Source organism: Mesocricetus auratus, unplaced genomic scaffold, assembly GCF_017639785.1.
Source record: "Mesocricetus auratus isolate SY011 unplaced genomic scaffold, BCM_Maur_2.0 Super-Scaffold_100004, whole genome shotgun sequence".
NCBI lineage: Eukaryota > Metazoa > Chordata > Mammalia > Rodentia > Cricetidae > Mesocricetus > Mesocricetus auratus.
The window spans coordinates 5950576-5967512 of record NW_024429189.1 but is presented as its reverse complement, the minus strand read 5'-3'; the positions used below and the strand labels follow the sequence as shown (position 1 = coordinate 5967512).

At 46.9% G+C, this 16937-nt stretch overlaps 1 protein-coding gene across 5 annotated transcripts in view; it reads right to left on the bottom strand.

Annotated features, from left to right (window-relative positions):
• The window catches only part of Sec16a (SEC16 homolog A, endoplasmic reticulum export factor), a 36713-nt gene that overhangs the window by 16953 nt on the left and 2823 nt on the right, over positions 1–16937 (bottom strand). For 4 of the 5 annotated variants that reach the window (XM_021235059.2, XM_013123298.3, XM_005083647.4 and 1 more), the window contains exons 2-13: positions 12527–16221; positions 9908–10044; positions 7050–7147; positions 5625–5748; positions 4431–4629; positions 4116–4290; positions 3449–3591; positions 2904–2965; positions 2656–2794; positions 2028–2273; positions 521–618; positions 168–249 (exon numbers count right to left, since the gene is read on the bottom strand). In XM_021235059.2, coding sequence (XP_021090718.1) covers positions 168–249; positions 521–618; positions 2028–2273; positions 2656–2794; positions 2904–2965; positions 3449–3591; positions 4116–4290; positions 4431–4629; positions 5625–5748; positions 7050–7147; positions 9908–10044; positions 12527–16153 — 5130 coding nt within the window. In that variant the 5' untranslated portion in view covers positions 16154–16221. The remainder of the gene's footprint in view (positions 1–167; positions 250–520; positions 619–2027; positions 2274–2655; positions 2795–2903; positions 2966–3448; positions 3592–4115; positions 4291–4430; positions 4630–5624; positions 5749–7049; positions 7148–9907; positions 10045–12526; positions 16222–16937) is intronic. The other variant, XM_013123301.3, reaches the window with a different exon arrangement.

Here is a 16937-nt window from a genome sequence, read left to right as displayed (position 1 = left end):
CAAATCCTTATCCTTCAGAGACTGTCACCTTTAATTTCCTGATGGCCAAGCCCAATGAGAAAGCAAGACAAGAAACACAGGTTTCAGACAGAGCCCATGGTCAAAGTCTTTAGCATGCACAAATCCCACAGGGCCTCCACTCATGTCCTGGAGACCTGCACACTCACCGTGGATGCAGCTGGCATCCGTCCAGACATAAGCTGGTAGACAGTCTGTAGAGGGTCATTGATTGGAAGACTGTTGGCAAACCTATGTGTACAGAGAATGGGGAGATCTCTGGCTCAGTTACAAGAAACCACAGCCCACGCTCAGCCCTTTATCAACTGTCAGAATGAAGAGCTTACTGAGGTTTTACAGAAAATATTAAACACTAAGCAATAAAGAATTAAAACTCCTTCAACAGTATAACCCAAGAAGAGTCAAGGAAGCCTATGACTCCACAGCTGAAAGCCCTACAGCAGAGGATAGATCCTTGAGTGCCAAAGTCAGGTTATACAACTATATAGGGGTGCTAGCTCACCTGGTCATTACACGGGCATGTGTCCGGCTGTCCATCTTACTTGCAAGTAGCAGAGCGTGACCCCATAAGCCATTTTTCATGGCAGACTCCAGAGCATCCTGCAATGCATTTCAGGGCTCATGAGAATGATCAGATTGTTGCTTACTATTAGACCAGGCAGAACCACATGTTGTCATGCACACACACCCAAAAAAGGACAAATATGGCAAGTCAAAAGACAAATAGTTTATAGATGACAGTCCAGCCTTGTCCTTCTGCCCTTTCCCTCTAGTGAGTACCTAGTATTTTTATTCTCCCTTCTGTGTGAGGAGGCAGCACACACAACATGAGGAATGCAATATCAGCATGGGTTCCCTGTCCAGGTGACATAGGCTGCCTCGAATACACTCCCCAAACAAACAGCATCCTCGGTTTAGTCTCCCTTCACCCCAAATAGTCTGTGGTACAACTGAGCACTTTTGACAAGGAGGCAAAATCTTACCAATAGAAGTAAAATATTCACAAAAACCAATAGGGTCTATGATTCCAACCATCTGTGAAACATCCATATTAAAATCTCAAGGACCACATAAGAGTTTTTTCTGAGTGTGGGAGCACACGCTTATAGTCTCAACTACCCAGGAAACAGAGAGAAAACCACCATTTGAGCCCACAAGTTCAAGGCCTGCCTGGGTAACATAGCAAGACTGTTTCAAAAAATAAGCTTTCTAGTGAGGTGTGGTGGCGCACACCTGTAGTCACAGAACTTCAGGAACTGGACGCTACCCTGGGCCACAACCTTTTTAAGTTGGAGTGTATTTGAGAGTATATGCTTATCATGCCCATGATTCAGTTCAGTTCTTAGATCCAAACCAGACTAAAACCATGAACTTCCTAAGTAGATCATAATGAAGGACAGAGAACTAGGCCTATCAGATGTCCTTGACACAGAATTCCATGAGCCAGTATGAAGTGGCTCCCACTCTAAGCACATCCTCTGCCCCAATGTGCATGCTTTTAGCACTTTTTTTTTTTTTTTTTTGGTTTTTCAAGACAGGGTTTCTCCATATGTAGCCCTGGCTGTCCTGGAATTCACTCTGTAGACCAGGCTGGCCTTGAACTCATAGATACCCCTACCTCTGCCTCCTAAGTGCTGGGATTAAAGGTGTGTGCCACCACCGCCCAGCTACTTTCAACACTCTTGTGCACACTGTCAGCCTGAGGTATATAAAACCTGTCTTAACCAAAATACACAGGATTGGCCTGAAACTTCAGTCTTTAAGATGACTTCATCCCAGGACTCTGCACACAGATGAGCATACATCCTCTCTAAATGACTAAACTGAGCTGGCCGGATTTCCACATGGGCCCTTCTCAGAGAAAACTCTACTAATACCTCCAGAGATGTCAGGCATAGGGCCAGATATCATCCCTAAACAGCACTTGCCCCAGTTGCCTCCTGGAGGAGGTTGGTCTTTTCCCTGGGCCAACAGACAGACACCAGAAGACACACTGCAGGGCTGCCTACCTTCTTGCGGCCATATAGTAAGAGCTCACGGAACCGCTCAATCTCCTTCTCCAGCACACTGGTGGTCGCCGTCTGACTGTCTGTGAGAAATGAGAGCTGGGCCTCCCCTGACTCCTCCTCTTCCACTTGCTCCACGGCTTCATTAGTAAAATCTATCAAGTTTGCCTCGTTGGGTGACTTCCCAGGAAGCCACACAGTTCTGTGGTCTCGTAACAAAAGCTCTGCAATGTCTGTTCCCACCACGGTCTACAGGGTCAGATGGGAAGCAGTGTAAGATTTTATTAGAAACAGGGTTTCTAGCCAGATGATAAGAAATTCCCATGCTGTCAGAGCCTGGCCAGGTCTGCACAGGTAGCACATGTTAGACGTCAGGAAAGAAGTCTGATTTTCCATGTGGGCAGGGACACACTGATTTTCAGTCTCCCATAAGGGCTGAGGTGTCAGTTCACCACAAATCTTACAACACCTCCCTTTCCTCCTACTTTCCCAGGTTGCTGCCATGATGCTCTTCCTGAGGAAGCACTGTACGGCAAGCCTGACACTGCCCACAGCTTAGGAAAGGAATAGGAAACAGATTCTGAGACTAAAGGCAATCAGGGAGAACACTGAAGAGTAAAAGAGAACATACCCCATTCTGTCTGCATAGCAGAATAATGAAATTCCAAAGAAGACTAGCAGACTCTTTGTCAATTAAACTGTCATTCTGCAAACATTTTGTCGCTTTGTTCTGTGCAAAGTTAATAACATCTACTTTGTGGGTATCATCTCTGGGGAAAGAATGAACACTCAGTGAATGGTGGTTCCAGAACTGTGAGCCAAACTCAGCAGCTGCCATTATTCCATTTTGTCAAGAGACATCGCAACAGGGAGCCTTACTTTCCAAGGGGTCCTGGGAAGGAGCGCATCTCTTCCTGCTCAGGTGTGTGCTGCAGCAAGGTCTGCAATGAGAGGGCCAAAGCAGCTCACATATACAGTCAGAACCACCAGCAGACTGAGTTACAGAGCCAATCCGGGGACCACGGTCATCCCTCCATCCACAGGGTGAAGGTACTTGGTACCATTATATGAGCATGCATGAACTACAATGGAGGTTTTCAAATTTTAAACAGAAAAATTTATTTGGGTCTTGACAAATGTGACAAGAGAGGCTTCTGAAGCTACAGAGAAAGTGTGCCCTAGTCTCATTCCATTACTAAAAAACAAAACAAAACAAAAAATCCACTGTCAAAACATGAAAGAAGGCAGAAAAGCACATACAATCAACCCATATCTAACAACCACAGCACCTACTTAAAGTGCTGAGTTTAGAAGAGCAGTCTCTAAATAATGAAACAAAAGTCCTATAGGCCTAAGCTTCCCAGGAAGGCACACTTCCCAAGGCTTTCCAAGGGGTACAGAGGGCGCCATGGGGCCATGCCTACCTCCAAGCTGTGGATCTCCACCAGTGCAGGCTGTCCCTCTGAAGGCAGGTTGGGAATCACTTTAAGGAGCTGACCACCAGGACCAAACCTGGCATAGACATGAGGCACCGTAAATTTCTCAGGAGAGGTCGGTCTTGATGGAACTGAAGTTAAATAAACAGGAAGAAAAACAATAAGCTAGCTGGCCATGTCTAACAGCTTCTGCACCAGATTCCCAGCTCAGGCTTCCTGCCCAAGCTCCCTGCCCAGCTCAACTGCAGGCTGACTGTCACAGAGCACCCAAGAGCAAAAGAGCTGAGCAACTCATACACAAAAACTGTTTCTCACTGACTGGTGCTTCAAACAGAAGAGTCCTCAGCTACACCTTTCGGGAGGAAGTCAAATGGGATACTGGCACAAATCAGAACAAGAGTCTCTCAAGGGGAACCGGGAGTTCCAAGACTGCTCGCCCACAAAGCCAGTGTGGGAACATAGAGAAGGCTTGACTAGACTCTAAGTTACACATTAACAATGCACAGTGGTCAAACAGACAGCTCTCAGATCAGGGCCAGCTCTGGCCTGTACCAACAAGCCATGACAGTCAGGCATGACAGTGGGCACAGCGTGCAGAGGGACTCCCTTGTTCAAATTCAACTTGGTGGATTCAATCTGAACTGCTGAGACGCACCTTGCTCCACAGCAGCCCAGGAGGTGTCTGCAGGATAGCTGTACTCTGGAAAACCGTGGGCACCGCTGAAATTGTTGTCATAGGTGCCATAGGCATAGTCACCATGAAATGAGCCTGGGGCATGAGGGGCTTCAAAGGAACCGCCAGTCACATTGTGGCTTCTGTAAATCTGGCTCTTGGAAAGAAATCAAGCAGAGAAAGTGAGTTCCCATGAGCGCCAGAGAGACTGTGGATACACTGTTACAACTAGGCAGAGACAAAGCTGTGGCTAAGACTTAATTAACACTCTTCCCCCTAGCGAGCCGCCCAGCATACCTGGTGTGAGTGGGAGCTGAGGCTGCTTCGGCGGCTGGGCAGGCTGTGAGCACTGCGCAGGCTCCGAGCAGAGTGCTCGCTGTGAATGCTGCGCCTGTCTACTTCTTCTCCATAGGGGTCCCTGTGGAGCTCAGTGTCATCATCGAAGCTCCCCGTGAAACGAGGATCATATCTCCAGTGATCATCACATTTCTCAGGCCTAGAGTAAACAGGGACAAGGCTGGGAACTGGAAGGGCAACTCCCTGGAACACCACATAACTACCCAGGAACTTCCTAAGGTTGCAGTTAGTCCTCACTGCTCACTGCCCTCCCCTTGTCCCTCTATCCTGAGGCTATCTTCATCCTTAAGAATGCTAGCAATAATTGGCAACACCAGCAGAGACAGCTGATCTGAATGAGGGGGGAGCTCTTGGACCCCAGACCGACAGCTGGGAGGCCAGCATGGGACTGATCCAGACCCCCTGAATGTGAGTGTCAGTGAGGAGGCCTGGGCAACCTATGGGGCCCTGGGCAGTGGATCAGTGTTTATCCCTGGAATACAAACAGACATCATGTGTCCATAGCACAAAGAGGGATGCTCTCTCAGCCTGGACTCTTAGGGGAGTGTCTGGACCCTGCCCTGAGTGAAATGGCAGACTCTAGATATCCCCTATGTGGAAGGAAATGGTGATAGGGTGGGAGGCTGGGGGGAATGGGGGAGGGGTGCGGGAGGAGGGGAGGGAGAGGGAACTGGGATTGACATGTAAAACAAGCTATTTAAAATGAAAATAATAATAATAAATAAATAAGAAAGAAAAAAAAAAGAATGCTAGCAATAGCTAAACCTGCAGGTCTGGCACAAGAAACCAAATCCTAGGTTCGGATGCAGGTGATGTTAGAGAACACACTGCAGGTGCAACTTGAAGGTGGTTCCTTCCCTGGGCTATGGGCAGGATGGAGATGAGACACTGAAGAAAGGAGGCAGATTTAAGGTCCTCCCAGAGCCACTGGGAAGGAACACATTTGAGCCAGTTCTTCTCTCAATAGGCCAGAGGGGGGGTCTAGGGAGGGATGGCCAATACTTCCTCTTTCAGATACTAAGAGGTTACTTCCCAGAAGCCCAGAACTATAGGTGATTACTCCCAAAGACAGGAGCAAGCAAGAGCACACCTCAGCTTCCTCCAACTTCCTTCAGACATGTACATTTCACCAACCTGTCACTGTGAGCATGGCTTTCCTTCCTGTATGAGTCATGCTCAGAGTCATACCAGTATCTCCGGTCCCAGGTTCGAGGATCCCTGAAGCGAGACCCATAGTAACGATCCCAGCGGCCTGGGTCTGTAAGTGAAGAGTGAAGAGATGAGAGCAGCAGCAACACACAGAAGACCCACCCAGCTGCTCCGGAGCAGGTGGATTTCAGGACTAAAGGACAGGCATGGCCTAGAGAATGAGTCCCGATCCGGACAGGCCAGCTGCCTCCTGTGCATGAGGTGGCAGTCACTGGCTGTTCTCTCAATACACGTATTTGGATGAAAAAAAAGGAAAGCCACTACAAGAGTTCTATATGAAGTACTTTTTCACTTTTTTTGGTTTGTTTTGAGATGTGAGGGATAAAACTTAAGGCTTTAAGAATAGTCAAGTGTCAGGTGTGTATCTAGGTACCACAGTTACAGCCCCAGCCTTGACAATACTTTTTAATAGTTAATCTCAACTACAAATTATATTAATTATTGTCCTAACATGATTCAGGATATATTTTAAGATTGATTTATTTCTGTGTGTACTGGTGTTTTGCCTGCATGTTTGTCTGTGTGAAGGTGCCAGATCCGCTGGGACTAGAGTTACAGATGTTGTGAGCTGCCATGTGGGTGCTGGGAGTTGAAGCCAGGTCCTCTGGAAGAGCAGCAAGTCAGTGCTCTAACAGCTGAGCTAACTCTCCAGCTTGTGTTTCAGGATATTTTAAGAAATAATTTCATTAAAAGCTAACTCTAAAAAGAAATATTAATATTATAAACAAACATTTTAGGGGACTGTGTACAACACTCCTGTTTTAAATTAATGCGAATGTTTAAGGGGCAGAGAAGCCCTGGGAGGCATAAGGAAACACCATGTAGACATGTTAAGGGACTGCAGGCCTTGTGGTACAGCAGCATACAGCAGGGTTGCTAAGGGAACTCATAGCTTTTCCCAGGACATGTTTTGTGGAAGGTAAGTATGGAGGCTTGTGAAGTAACTAGAACTGCCACAATGGACATGCTACATCCGTCACCAAGGAGCGAGCATCAGTACATATGGCTTTTGAGCATTCAAGTGTGACGGTGTGACTGGGGAACCAGTCTTACATTCCACCACAGCCTCATTAGTTCATACTTGAGTAGTTACAAGTGGACCAGAAAGTCTCAGAACTAGTCACTATCCTTCACGGCAATACAATAGACACCATGATGTGGGTACAATGTGACTCTTCAATGAAGTTGTCAAAATGATCACTCTCAGATGCTAAGAATTCTCAATTACTTTGGCCAGTGAAAGGAAGAGTGATCTTGATTCACCTGCCAGGCCATGACTTGTACATGGCTGCATGATCACAGGCAGTGGTAGGACAGTTCCCTGCGAATGGCTACAATTTCTAAACATACCTCCATAATCATATTGGCTGGAGTAATAATTTGCATAGTAATCACTCTGACTGCTCCATCCACTCTTAGAATTATAGTATCCTTCAGGATACCCTGGCCTGGGGGTGGAAAAAAAAAGAGCTGTTAAATATAGTATCTGTTTCTTAAAATGCAGTGAGAAATTAGCCAACCCCCAAAAAGCACACTCAGGCATTCATAAAAGCTCCTCAGCCATGGAAAATTCACAGATTAAAAGCAGAAAAAAAGATGAGACTACGGACTCTCCACCCTGTAGCTACCTGAAATTGAGCTCCTCAAAAGTTGTATTCGGCAAAAGGATTGATTCCTCTTGTGTTTCAGTGCTGCATCCTAACAAGTTTTTATGTCATACTAAGCAGAAACAACAAGCACTAAGCCCAGAACTAACCTAAAATTCCTACTGCTTTTCTTTTTTGTTTGTTTTTGAGACAAGTCTCACTGTATAGCTTAGGCTGGTTTTAAACTCATGACAGTCCTCCTGCCTCTGCCTCCACAGTAATGGGATTACAGTTGTGAGCAACAAGAAAATGGTAATTTTAACAGCCTTTAGGGAAGGTCACTAGCTGTCTGTGTTCAGCATGGCCTTAGAGGAGCAGATCTGTGAGGTGGGCTGGGGCCAGCAGATCAATAAGGAGTTAGCCTCTTCTATGCCCAATAGACTGAACCATGCCCCAACTCACTATGGAGAAGGTGAGATTCACTCAAAGGAGTGCTTCTGGTACTCTGGGATTCTCAACAGCAGTAAACATTGTCCTTTAATTTTCTGATACCCTTTGGGGAAACTACTCAGCTGAGCTTAGTTGTTTGGCTAGTGTAGCAACTGCTCACCCAGCTGCCCAGCCACAGAAATATCACCAGCCTAGCCTTAAGGTTTCATTCAGGTTGGCCACTCCAGACTTTCATCTGCATGGCAATGGCTATAAAAAACATCTCGATAATACAGAGCAAGATCAAGAGCATGCCACGACCTCAACTGCTCTCACCAACTTAGCTACACTCAATTCAGGAAGAACATAGCCACACACATGAGAAATGTGTTCCACCTCAAGCAGCTCCGACAGTGACCTTATCTTCCTAACACTGAGTATCACATCGACACTAAGTGTCCACACACATAGACAGAGGAGACAAAAGAACAGACTTCCTGCAGGCTGTGACAAATGAGGGTTGAAGACACTCAGAGGACCTCAAGAGCTGAAGGGAAAGCTGCAGTCATGGTGACAAATCACAAGAGCGGTGACTTGACCTGGCCTGAGGCTCTGTGTCATACAGTCACTCTTAGAAGTTAATTTTTTTGTTTTGTTTCTTGTTTTTTTCAAGACAGGGTTTCTCTGTGTAGTTTTGGCTGCCCTGGAACTTGCTCTGTAGACCAGACTGTCCTCAAATTCAAGAGTTCCGCCTGCCTCTACCTTCCAACTGCTAAGATTAAAGGTGTGAGCCACCACTGCCTGCCACTGTAAGTTAATTCTTAAATGAAACTGCAGGCAGACATGTGAAAGACAAAATGACACAGTGGGAAGACACACTCTGGCTCTGGTCCACATGTTCTCTCTCCTGCACTCCAGCAAACAGATTCACGTGCCTCTTGTCTTCTCCCAGACTTTGAATCAAAAAGCTAAGCTGGATGAGTCCAAATGCTACTTGCAATCTAAGATCCCAAGAATCTTCTCACAATCAAGTGTCTACCTTTCTCTTTGTCTCTGCCCATTTCTTGTATGTGTATGTGTATGTGTATGTGCATGTGCATGTGCATGTATATGTGTATGTGTATTAGGGATCAAACACAGAGCCTCACATCTATCAGGCAGGTACTCCAGAATTCACCTAAGCTTCAGTATTTATTTCATAAAGACCAAGAATGATGCAGGCCTGCACACAGATCAGAGTGTACTTTTTGAGCAAGGTATACTAGGGCTAGCTAAATGGACAAAGGTTCACATGCAAAATAGTCTGTTTTCACACAAGTCACCAAATGCCTCCAAGAACCTGCCTACAGAAAATTCTGAAAGCAATTGCACATATAACCTTAGTAGCTGGGAGCTGCTAAGCAAAAGAATGACACATCCTTTGTAGCAAAGCCAGCTACCATGAGCACCTACTTCTGGGTTTGACTAAGCAGGACAACTGCAGGAACTGAGGTAGCAGAGTCCACAGTGACCAAGGCCCATACCCCGCTATTTTGTGCAATGGTCTGGAGTGGACACAAGATCAAAAGCAGGCTCTGGACAACTGATAATGCAGATGGAACTTTGACCTGGCTCACAGACTTACTCAGAGGGCACAAGGTCAGGGTTCTTTCCAAATCTCCTGTGACTACAAAAGAGAGACATGGATAGCCAGTGTAGAAACTATACAAGTTTGAGGGAGCAGGTGGGGGTGGTGGGCCAAGCAAAGTGGGCAGAGCCAGGCACAGACCACAGTTTCCAGTCCCTGTATTATAGAGCACTTGATGGATCTATGGATTGTGCCATCATTGTGATCAATGTTCTCAAGGCTTTGAGAACATCTACAGCAGTCTAAGAGCTCTAACCATGCACCATCAAACTGCCAGCAGAATGGGTGTGGTGTGCTTTTGCCAGGAACCCATCGACTAGCATCTACTTCTTAACAGCCTTGCATAGGGTTTGGCCTAGCTAGGGTTTGAGGACAAAAGCTAATTAACAGCTCTGCTAGGGCTGCAAGTGGCAGTGTGCTTAGTTCCTGTTTGCTCATGCTGACTAAAAGGGCTTGTAGAATTCTCTACAGATAAAGAATTATTCTAATCACTAAGTTACATCAGAGCCAGCAATACAAACAACTGAGTATGAGAGTAAAGCAGCCGCATGGGACGCAGCTCCCACCTGGGAGTGAGCTGGTCGGAATAGTGACTTGCTCGGGAGCTGGGCCGCTCAGGCTCCGAATAGCGATGGTTTTCGGCATAAGCAGATGCTGAGCTGTCACAGGGCCTGTATCGAGGCTCATACAGGCCATAGATATCCTGTGAAAAAAGAAGTTTAGGGGATTGTTAGACTCTATGAAGAGCAGACATTGAGTGACCAGGACTAGCTCTATGTGTTTCAGATGCCCACTCTCCAAGAGCCGTATGGTGAGTAGGATCCTCTCATGAGAACAAAGCCTACAGTGCAGTCCACATCAACAGGCAGCCAGCAGACTCTCCCTAAAGCCCTTCAGGGTTTACTTCCTCCTACAGTCTTAAACATGAAGTCTATATGAGCTGACAACACAAATGTGCACCAGCCATCACCTCACTGAAGCAACAGGACCAGGGACCCATGTGAATGAACCCTACATTTACCGGTTTTTAAAGCCTCACAAAGAGATCTCATCGCTTGTTTATTTAGGAGGTTTCTGGTTTTTTGTTGTTGTTGCTTTGAGACAGAGTCTTATACTTAAGCCTAAACTGGCCTGAAATTCACTATGTAGCTCACACCGGTCACAAGGTCACAAACTTGTAGAATCCACCTTTATTAGCCTTCCCAGTCTTAGAATTATAGGCAAGAACCATCATACCTGTCTTTAAAAAATTATGTCTGATTCTGATAAGGATTTTAGCCCTCTTATTAACAAAAACCATGGCCTCTGCTCTATCTCTGAAAAAAGGCCCCATAAGACAGGTAGAGGTCTGAAGAGAGATGAGGTGATATGAGCATGAATCACAGCTCATCCTCCATGTGCAGAAACCTTATGTCTGCCTTCAGCTGACAGGTAACATAAAATCATGGGAAACGGTTCTGACTACTGAGCACCACAGCAATAAGGAGGCATGGATACACCCTCACAGAAGAGCTGTGAGGCTTGGGGTTCCCAAGGAGCCTGCAACCTATCTGTTCCTCCACCTCCTCTGCAGCCTAAGGTCAGGCCACAAAGCTAAATTCCCTCATACAGAAATAATAGCTATGGCTCCTCTTCTAGAATCTAGAATTTACTAGTCTTGAGGGCACATATGTAACTGTTCACACATGTATATCTGATGGCGCATCAGGCTGACGAGAAGGTATAAGACAGTGGCTATGACAGCTTCTGGCCCAGCTGCTACAATAAGGCTCTTTCTGACCTATCTTCCTGTACAGTGCCAGTGCCAACTGTTCTCAGACCACACAAGAATTTAACACCACCTGGCCCCAAACACTGGAGGACTTGGGTCTTTCACCTTTCTGTAACACAATCCACTTACCTTGAGTAATGAAGAGTCTGAGCCAGAAGTAAGGAAAAGCTAACAGTGATCAAGCATGTTTACAGACAACACCATTTTAAATTACTGCAGGATTAAGCAGAACCTAAGCAGCAGTTGTAAGCTTGCAGGAGGCAGGAAGGAATTTGGGGACCCTCCTATTCTGCTCTTACTCTGCAGGGTCACTGGTGTGTAGCTGAGAAGTTTAGGGTCCCTCACCTCTTTTTGTTACTGCACATGGATAATCTAACCTTTTCCCTCTAAGATTTTATTCTCAAGGGAGGATATAAAAGACTTCTAAAGTTATTCCTGTCATAGGAATTATTCGTGAAAGGTACCAGCAAATTGGCCGACCTGATTTTGATCCTGAAACCTACACGGTGGAAGGTGAAAACCAACTCCTGAAAGTTGTCTCCAGACCTTTTGCATAACGTGGCATGTGTGTGACCACATGCAAATGCATACACACATACAAATGCACAGAAATAAATGTTTTAAAAATCTATAAAAGAGGGGCTGGAGAGATGGCTCAGCGGTTAAGAGCACTGGCTGCTCTTCCAGAGGACCTGAGTTCAATTCCCAGCAACCACATGGCAGCTCACAGCTGTCTGTAACTCCAGTTCCAGCAGATCTGGAACCCTCACACAGACATATATGCAGGCAAAACATCAATGCACATAAAATAAAGATAAATAATTTTAAAAATATACATATAGTTGGATATAGTGGCACACACTGGTTATTCCACAACTCAGGTAGTGGAGGCAGGAGGATAAGAACTTTAAGATTTCAAGGTCATCCTTAGTTACATATGAGGCTAGCTAGGGCTAAATGAAGCCTGTTAAACACAAAAACAAAATCACCACATACAAAAGTGAGGCTGAGGCAAAAGGATTTTAAGTTCACTCCTAGCTCGGGAGACACAGGGACACATTTCATCAAAGCACAGCAACAACAGCAAAAAAACAAACAACCCACACAATTTACCAAAGGCTAACCTATTCCCACACAGCACTGTAACTGTAACAAGCACATGAATGCTATTGGGAACATGGCACTCTTTATCAATGAGATATTGGGCTATACAAAAACTACACTGGTATTACAAGCAATCCACCATATTAATCTGACAACCCTCTGAAAGAAGACCTTCATCCGTGGACAGGGAAGACATTTTTCAGGGACACCACATGGGTCTGAAGACAGGCCATTCTTGAAAGAAACAGCATCAGAGGAGAAAAGGGGACAAAGTGAGCAAAGAAAGATGGTTAAATGTTAGCACTCTTACCTGGTAGTACAGGGAAGCCGTCCCAGGATCTGATGGGTATGGTGAAGGGTACTGAGACTGGTAAGCATCATACAGGGGTCTATAATAGTAGTAGGATGCCAAGTCTTGAGGTACTGGGCCAAAAGCATTGGGAGGTGGTGGTTGTAGCCAGGGCTGCTCTGACCGTACAGCTGCTTGGTTGGAGTTGGTAGACGTAACCGATGCATTGGAGGCCTGAGGTGGCTGAGACAGCAGCTGCTGGCCCATGTTGACTGGAGCTGGACTTGCTGCTGGCTGGGCCAAGCTTTCAGATTGTCCTTGTGTGGGTGGGCTTTCTGGATTTGGAGGCTCGGGACACGCGGCTTGGGGCACTTGTGGGGGAGAATTCTGTGGCTGAGGAGGTACCAGCTCTTTCTGGGCTCTTTCTAGGCTATACTGGTCCTGGGCATCTTTTGTTACCTGCTGGTAGAAATGATCCTGATTATGCAGCCCAGGCCCAGATTGTCTGGGATGATTGGCAAGAGCCTGCTGAAGAGCTGAGCCATCTGAATGAGATGGGCTATATATTTTCACAGGGTTTTCCAAAGTTCTATTTAATGTGAAGTCTAGGGCACCAACAGCTTCTTCCTGATTACTGGAGTGATTTGCCTTATTACTATTAGGTACCAAGGTGCTGTTTGCAGGTGGAACTAGCATCACACTTGTACTTCCAGCAGGGCTATTAACAAACTCAGAAGGACCCTTTTCTGCATTAGGATTCTGACTTTTAGGAAATGAGTTCTTTGGAATTGGAGGGGATAGCCGCTGAACCAACAAACTGGCAGGCTGGCTAGCAATCATTTCAGAAGACCCAGAACCTCGAGGGACACTGTTAGACAAAGATAAGCCAATGACAGCATTGGTTGGAACTCCAGACAAAGCAGCATGTTCTTCAGGATCACCACTGAGAGCCCGACTGCTGCTCACTATGGATTTCTCCCCCACCACAGCATCTCCCCAGGACTGATTCTTCTCATTAGGATTCAGTGAGGACACAGGAAAATTAATGGGCTGAGCCAAATTATAGCTTTGATCAGGCTGGGCAATCAGGACAGGTTGATTGTGCAAAGATTCAGTGGGCGGTGAGGACAGCAAACTCGCATAACCAGAACTTGCCTGCAATGGAAGGGCCTCCTCTTCTCCCACCTTGGGAGGGTTCTCAAGGTTCTCAGAAGCACCAGGAGGGTCTTGGTTCTGCAAGGGTGGAATAGGTCCTGGTTTCCGTGACTGTTGCCCAGTCATTCCCTTTTCTTGATGATGAGTAACTTCTGAAGGTTTTGGTTTTACAGGGACATAAAGTGCAGGAGCAGCAGGGGCTAGCAGGACATTGCCACCAAAATCTGGTAGCTCATTTTGTGCCCACAGAGTTGTTGCTGGGCTCTCACACTTTACAGGCCCCTGGGCCCTGGTGGAGAGCCTCTTCTCAGGCACTGGGCGCACAGTATCCAAGGGTGGCCCTGCTGTGTGTGAAACCAGGTGTGCAGCCTCCCCAGTGGTGCTAAGAGGCAGGGGGCAGGCCTGAGGTGCACACAGTGTCTCCATGTTGTCTGGTGGCTGTTCCAGGTTCCCTGGGGTGGCATCAGGTGGTACAGCCGTTGCCTTGTGCTTCTTTGGGAGGTCCCGGGTCCCTCTCACTTCAACCACCATGTTGGCACGATCTGCTTCAACTGGTTTCACTCCAACCAAGTGGGATTTTACTGGTTCAAAAGAACTATTTGCACTTGTCTGGAATACTCCTGTGGGTTTTGGAGGGCTTGGGGTTGAGGGTTGGGACAGGCTGCTGCAGTAATTTTGGCTCCTGGTCACCTCATCTGTCTCACCTCCAACAGGAGAAGAATCAATTTGCTTAAAAAAACTCCCTGAAGTATCATCTTCAAGTTTTCCAACCTCTTGCTGAATGAATGTGCCTACCAATTCTTGGGGTCTGGCTGACCCAGGAGGACTTTTGTGGCTGTGGCTGCTGTAGCTGGATGACACACTGTCAGGTCGTGCAGGATGCATTGGTATGTCAGGAGCCTCAAGATTTAGCCCCCCACCTCTGGTGAGGCCCACAGTAACAGGCCTAGAGACAGGCGGTCCAGAAAGGGGTCCATGTCGGAATTGATCGCTCAGGGAAGAGGGATCCACATTCAGGGTCTCACGTGGTAAAACTTCTTGATTCTGAACAAATTCTAAGTTCTCAACATTTTCACACTGTGCCCCACTAGCACAGTGGGTCCCAGCACTGGAAGTATCCCCCCACATAGCGCTAGCAGGGGTCATAGTGGTCTGTCTGTCATGCCGGATGCCCAAAGACTGAGAAAAATAAGGTTGGCCATCTCCTTCCTGAGCAGCCTCACTGCTAGGGCCTTTGAGAAAGGCCTGGTAGACACCACCAGTTCCATGTACAGGTGGTGGTGGATGGCCCAATCTGGGGGTAGAAGAGAAACCATCCAAGTCCAATCTGTCATCAAGGCCTGCCTTTTCAGATGAGAGATTCTCCTCATTTTCTGTCTCCTCCCCTTGAAAAAACATCGAGAGAGCTCCAGAGGCTGTGTCTTGCAGGGCATTGTTAGCTGCAGGCTCCAAGGGACGGTGCACCTGGTTTTCAGGGCTATTTCCCTGAGTGAAGGGATTCACATGGGCAGGGTCTAGCAGATGTTCTTGATTCACTCCTGGCTTCTGCCTGAACTCTGGGCTTGCCCACATATTCCCAACTCTGGAATTCTGTTCAAAAGTATGTTTAGGGGGGAAACTACTCAATGAGGGATTTTTACTTTGCTGGTGAACCACCTCATTCCCTTCGCCACTGGCCAAGGATGCTGAAGTAGACATTAGTGGAACATGGGGTTCATGGCCAGGCCCCTGATACAAACTAGATGGAGAGGGGAAATGGGGCAAGCTGGTAGCCTGGGGCCCCATGTTCTGAACAGGTCCCTCCAGGCGGGGTGAGTGATGCTGATAGGAGAGCTGAGGACCTCCCTGTACTGGCCCCCACTGACCCGGCATCTGTGGCTGAGGGAAGAAAGGAGATGCTGCGTGGGCCACAGCACCATCATGTGGGGTGTGCCTATTCATGGGTTGGTCAGGTCCAGAACCACTGTCATTCAGATGGACCCCATGAGGCTGCTCAGGACCCACTCCTGGAATGTAGTGAGGTGGATATGGCGGCATCTGTACTTCAGGTCCTGAGCTGGAACCAATTTCAGCACTCCTGCTCATCTCCAGCCCAGGCAGTGCAGAAGGGGTAGATGCAGGGGGAAATGGGTTGGTATCTGCTCTGGGCTGTGACAGAGCTCCTGACAGAGGCTCATGACGTCCTGTGGAACTATCCCCAGCATTTGTGGGAGGCACAGGCAAACCAGGCCACTGAGAAAAAGCAGAAAGGGCTGGGCCAGGCAAATTGGGCAGGCTACTTTTGGATGAACTGCCTATTGGTACGTTTTGAAGAGTCTGTCTATTAAAAGCAAACGGATCCGTTACTGGCTGTAATGGGCGTGTTATGGGAGCCACTGGGGCATTATTGGCTGGCCTCCTGTAAGGGCTGTTGGCCCAGAACATGCTCCGAGGATTCCCAGCTGGGGGTGGTCCAGCCACACCAGCTGGGGCTGCCTGAGGTGGTGGCTGCATGCTGAGGTCTTTCCTTCAAGGAGATGCTGCTTACAGAGGAGGCAGGTGGAGCTTTTCTTTAATTTGTGCTAAAAAAGAAAACAGAAGAGGAATATAAAACCTACAGATTCACAGTCCTGGCTGTAATCAATAAAACTATGAAACTAAAAAGACTAAATGTGATTTTAACCATTTCTTCCCATCCCACCCCACATTGTTAGGGATAAGAAACAACCTTATCACCAGTCTGACACACACTACTAGATTTCCTTAGTCCTTGACACTTCTCTAAGCTGCAACTATCACATCCAGAAAGAGCCAATTCCACTATCAAGAAAAAAAATACATATTATGCTTTTTGTTTTGTTTGTTTGTTTTTTGGTTTTTCTAGACAGGGTTTCTCTGCGGCTTTGGAGGCTGTCCTGGAATTAGTTCTTGTAGACCAAGCTGGTCTGAACTCACAGAGATCCTCCTGCCTCTGCCTCCTGAGTGCTGGCATTAAAGGCGTGCACCACCAGCGCCAGGCTATATCATGATTTTTGCAATGTTAATTTTAAGTCTACAAAAGAAGACTTTACATTTCCTAAAATAGTTATAAAGTTACTAAATATGTTTACCCCACCAAGTGAAATGTCTAAGGTTGTCCTCTGAAACCAGTGAAACAAAGTTGCCTCTGACCACTGAAGTTGTAACAAGGCTGCCACAGAAAAGTCCAAGAAAATTTACAGCAGCTTTGCTAGACTCACATTTCTAACAGGCGGATCCCAACAAAATCCCAACAAACCTCAGAGAAAGGAGCTGGGGG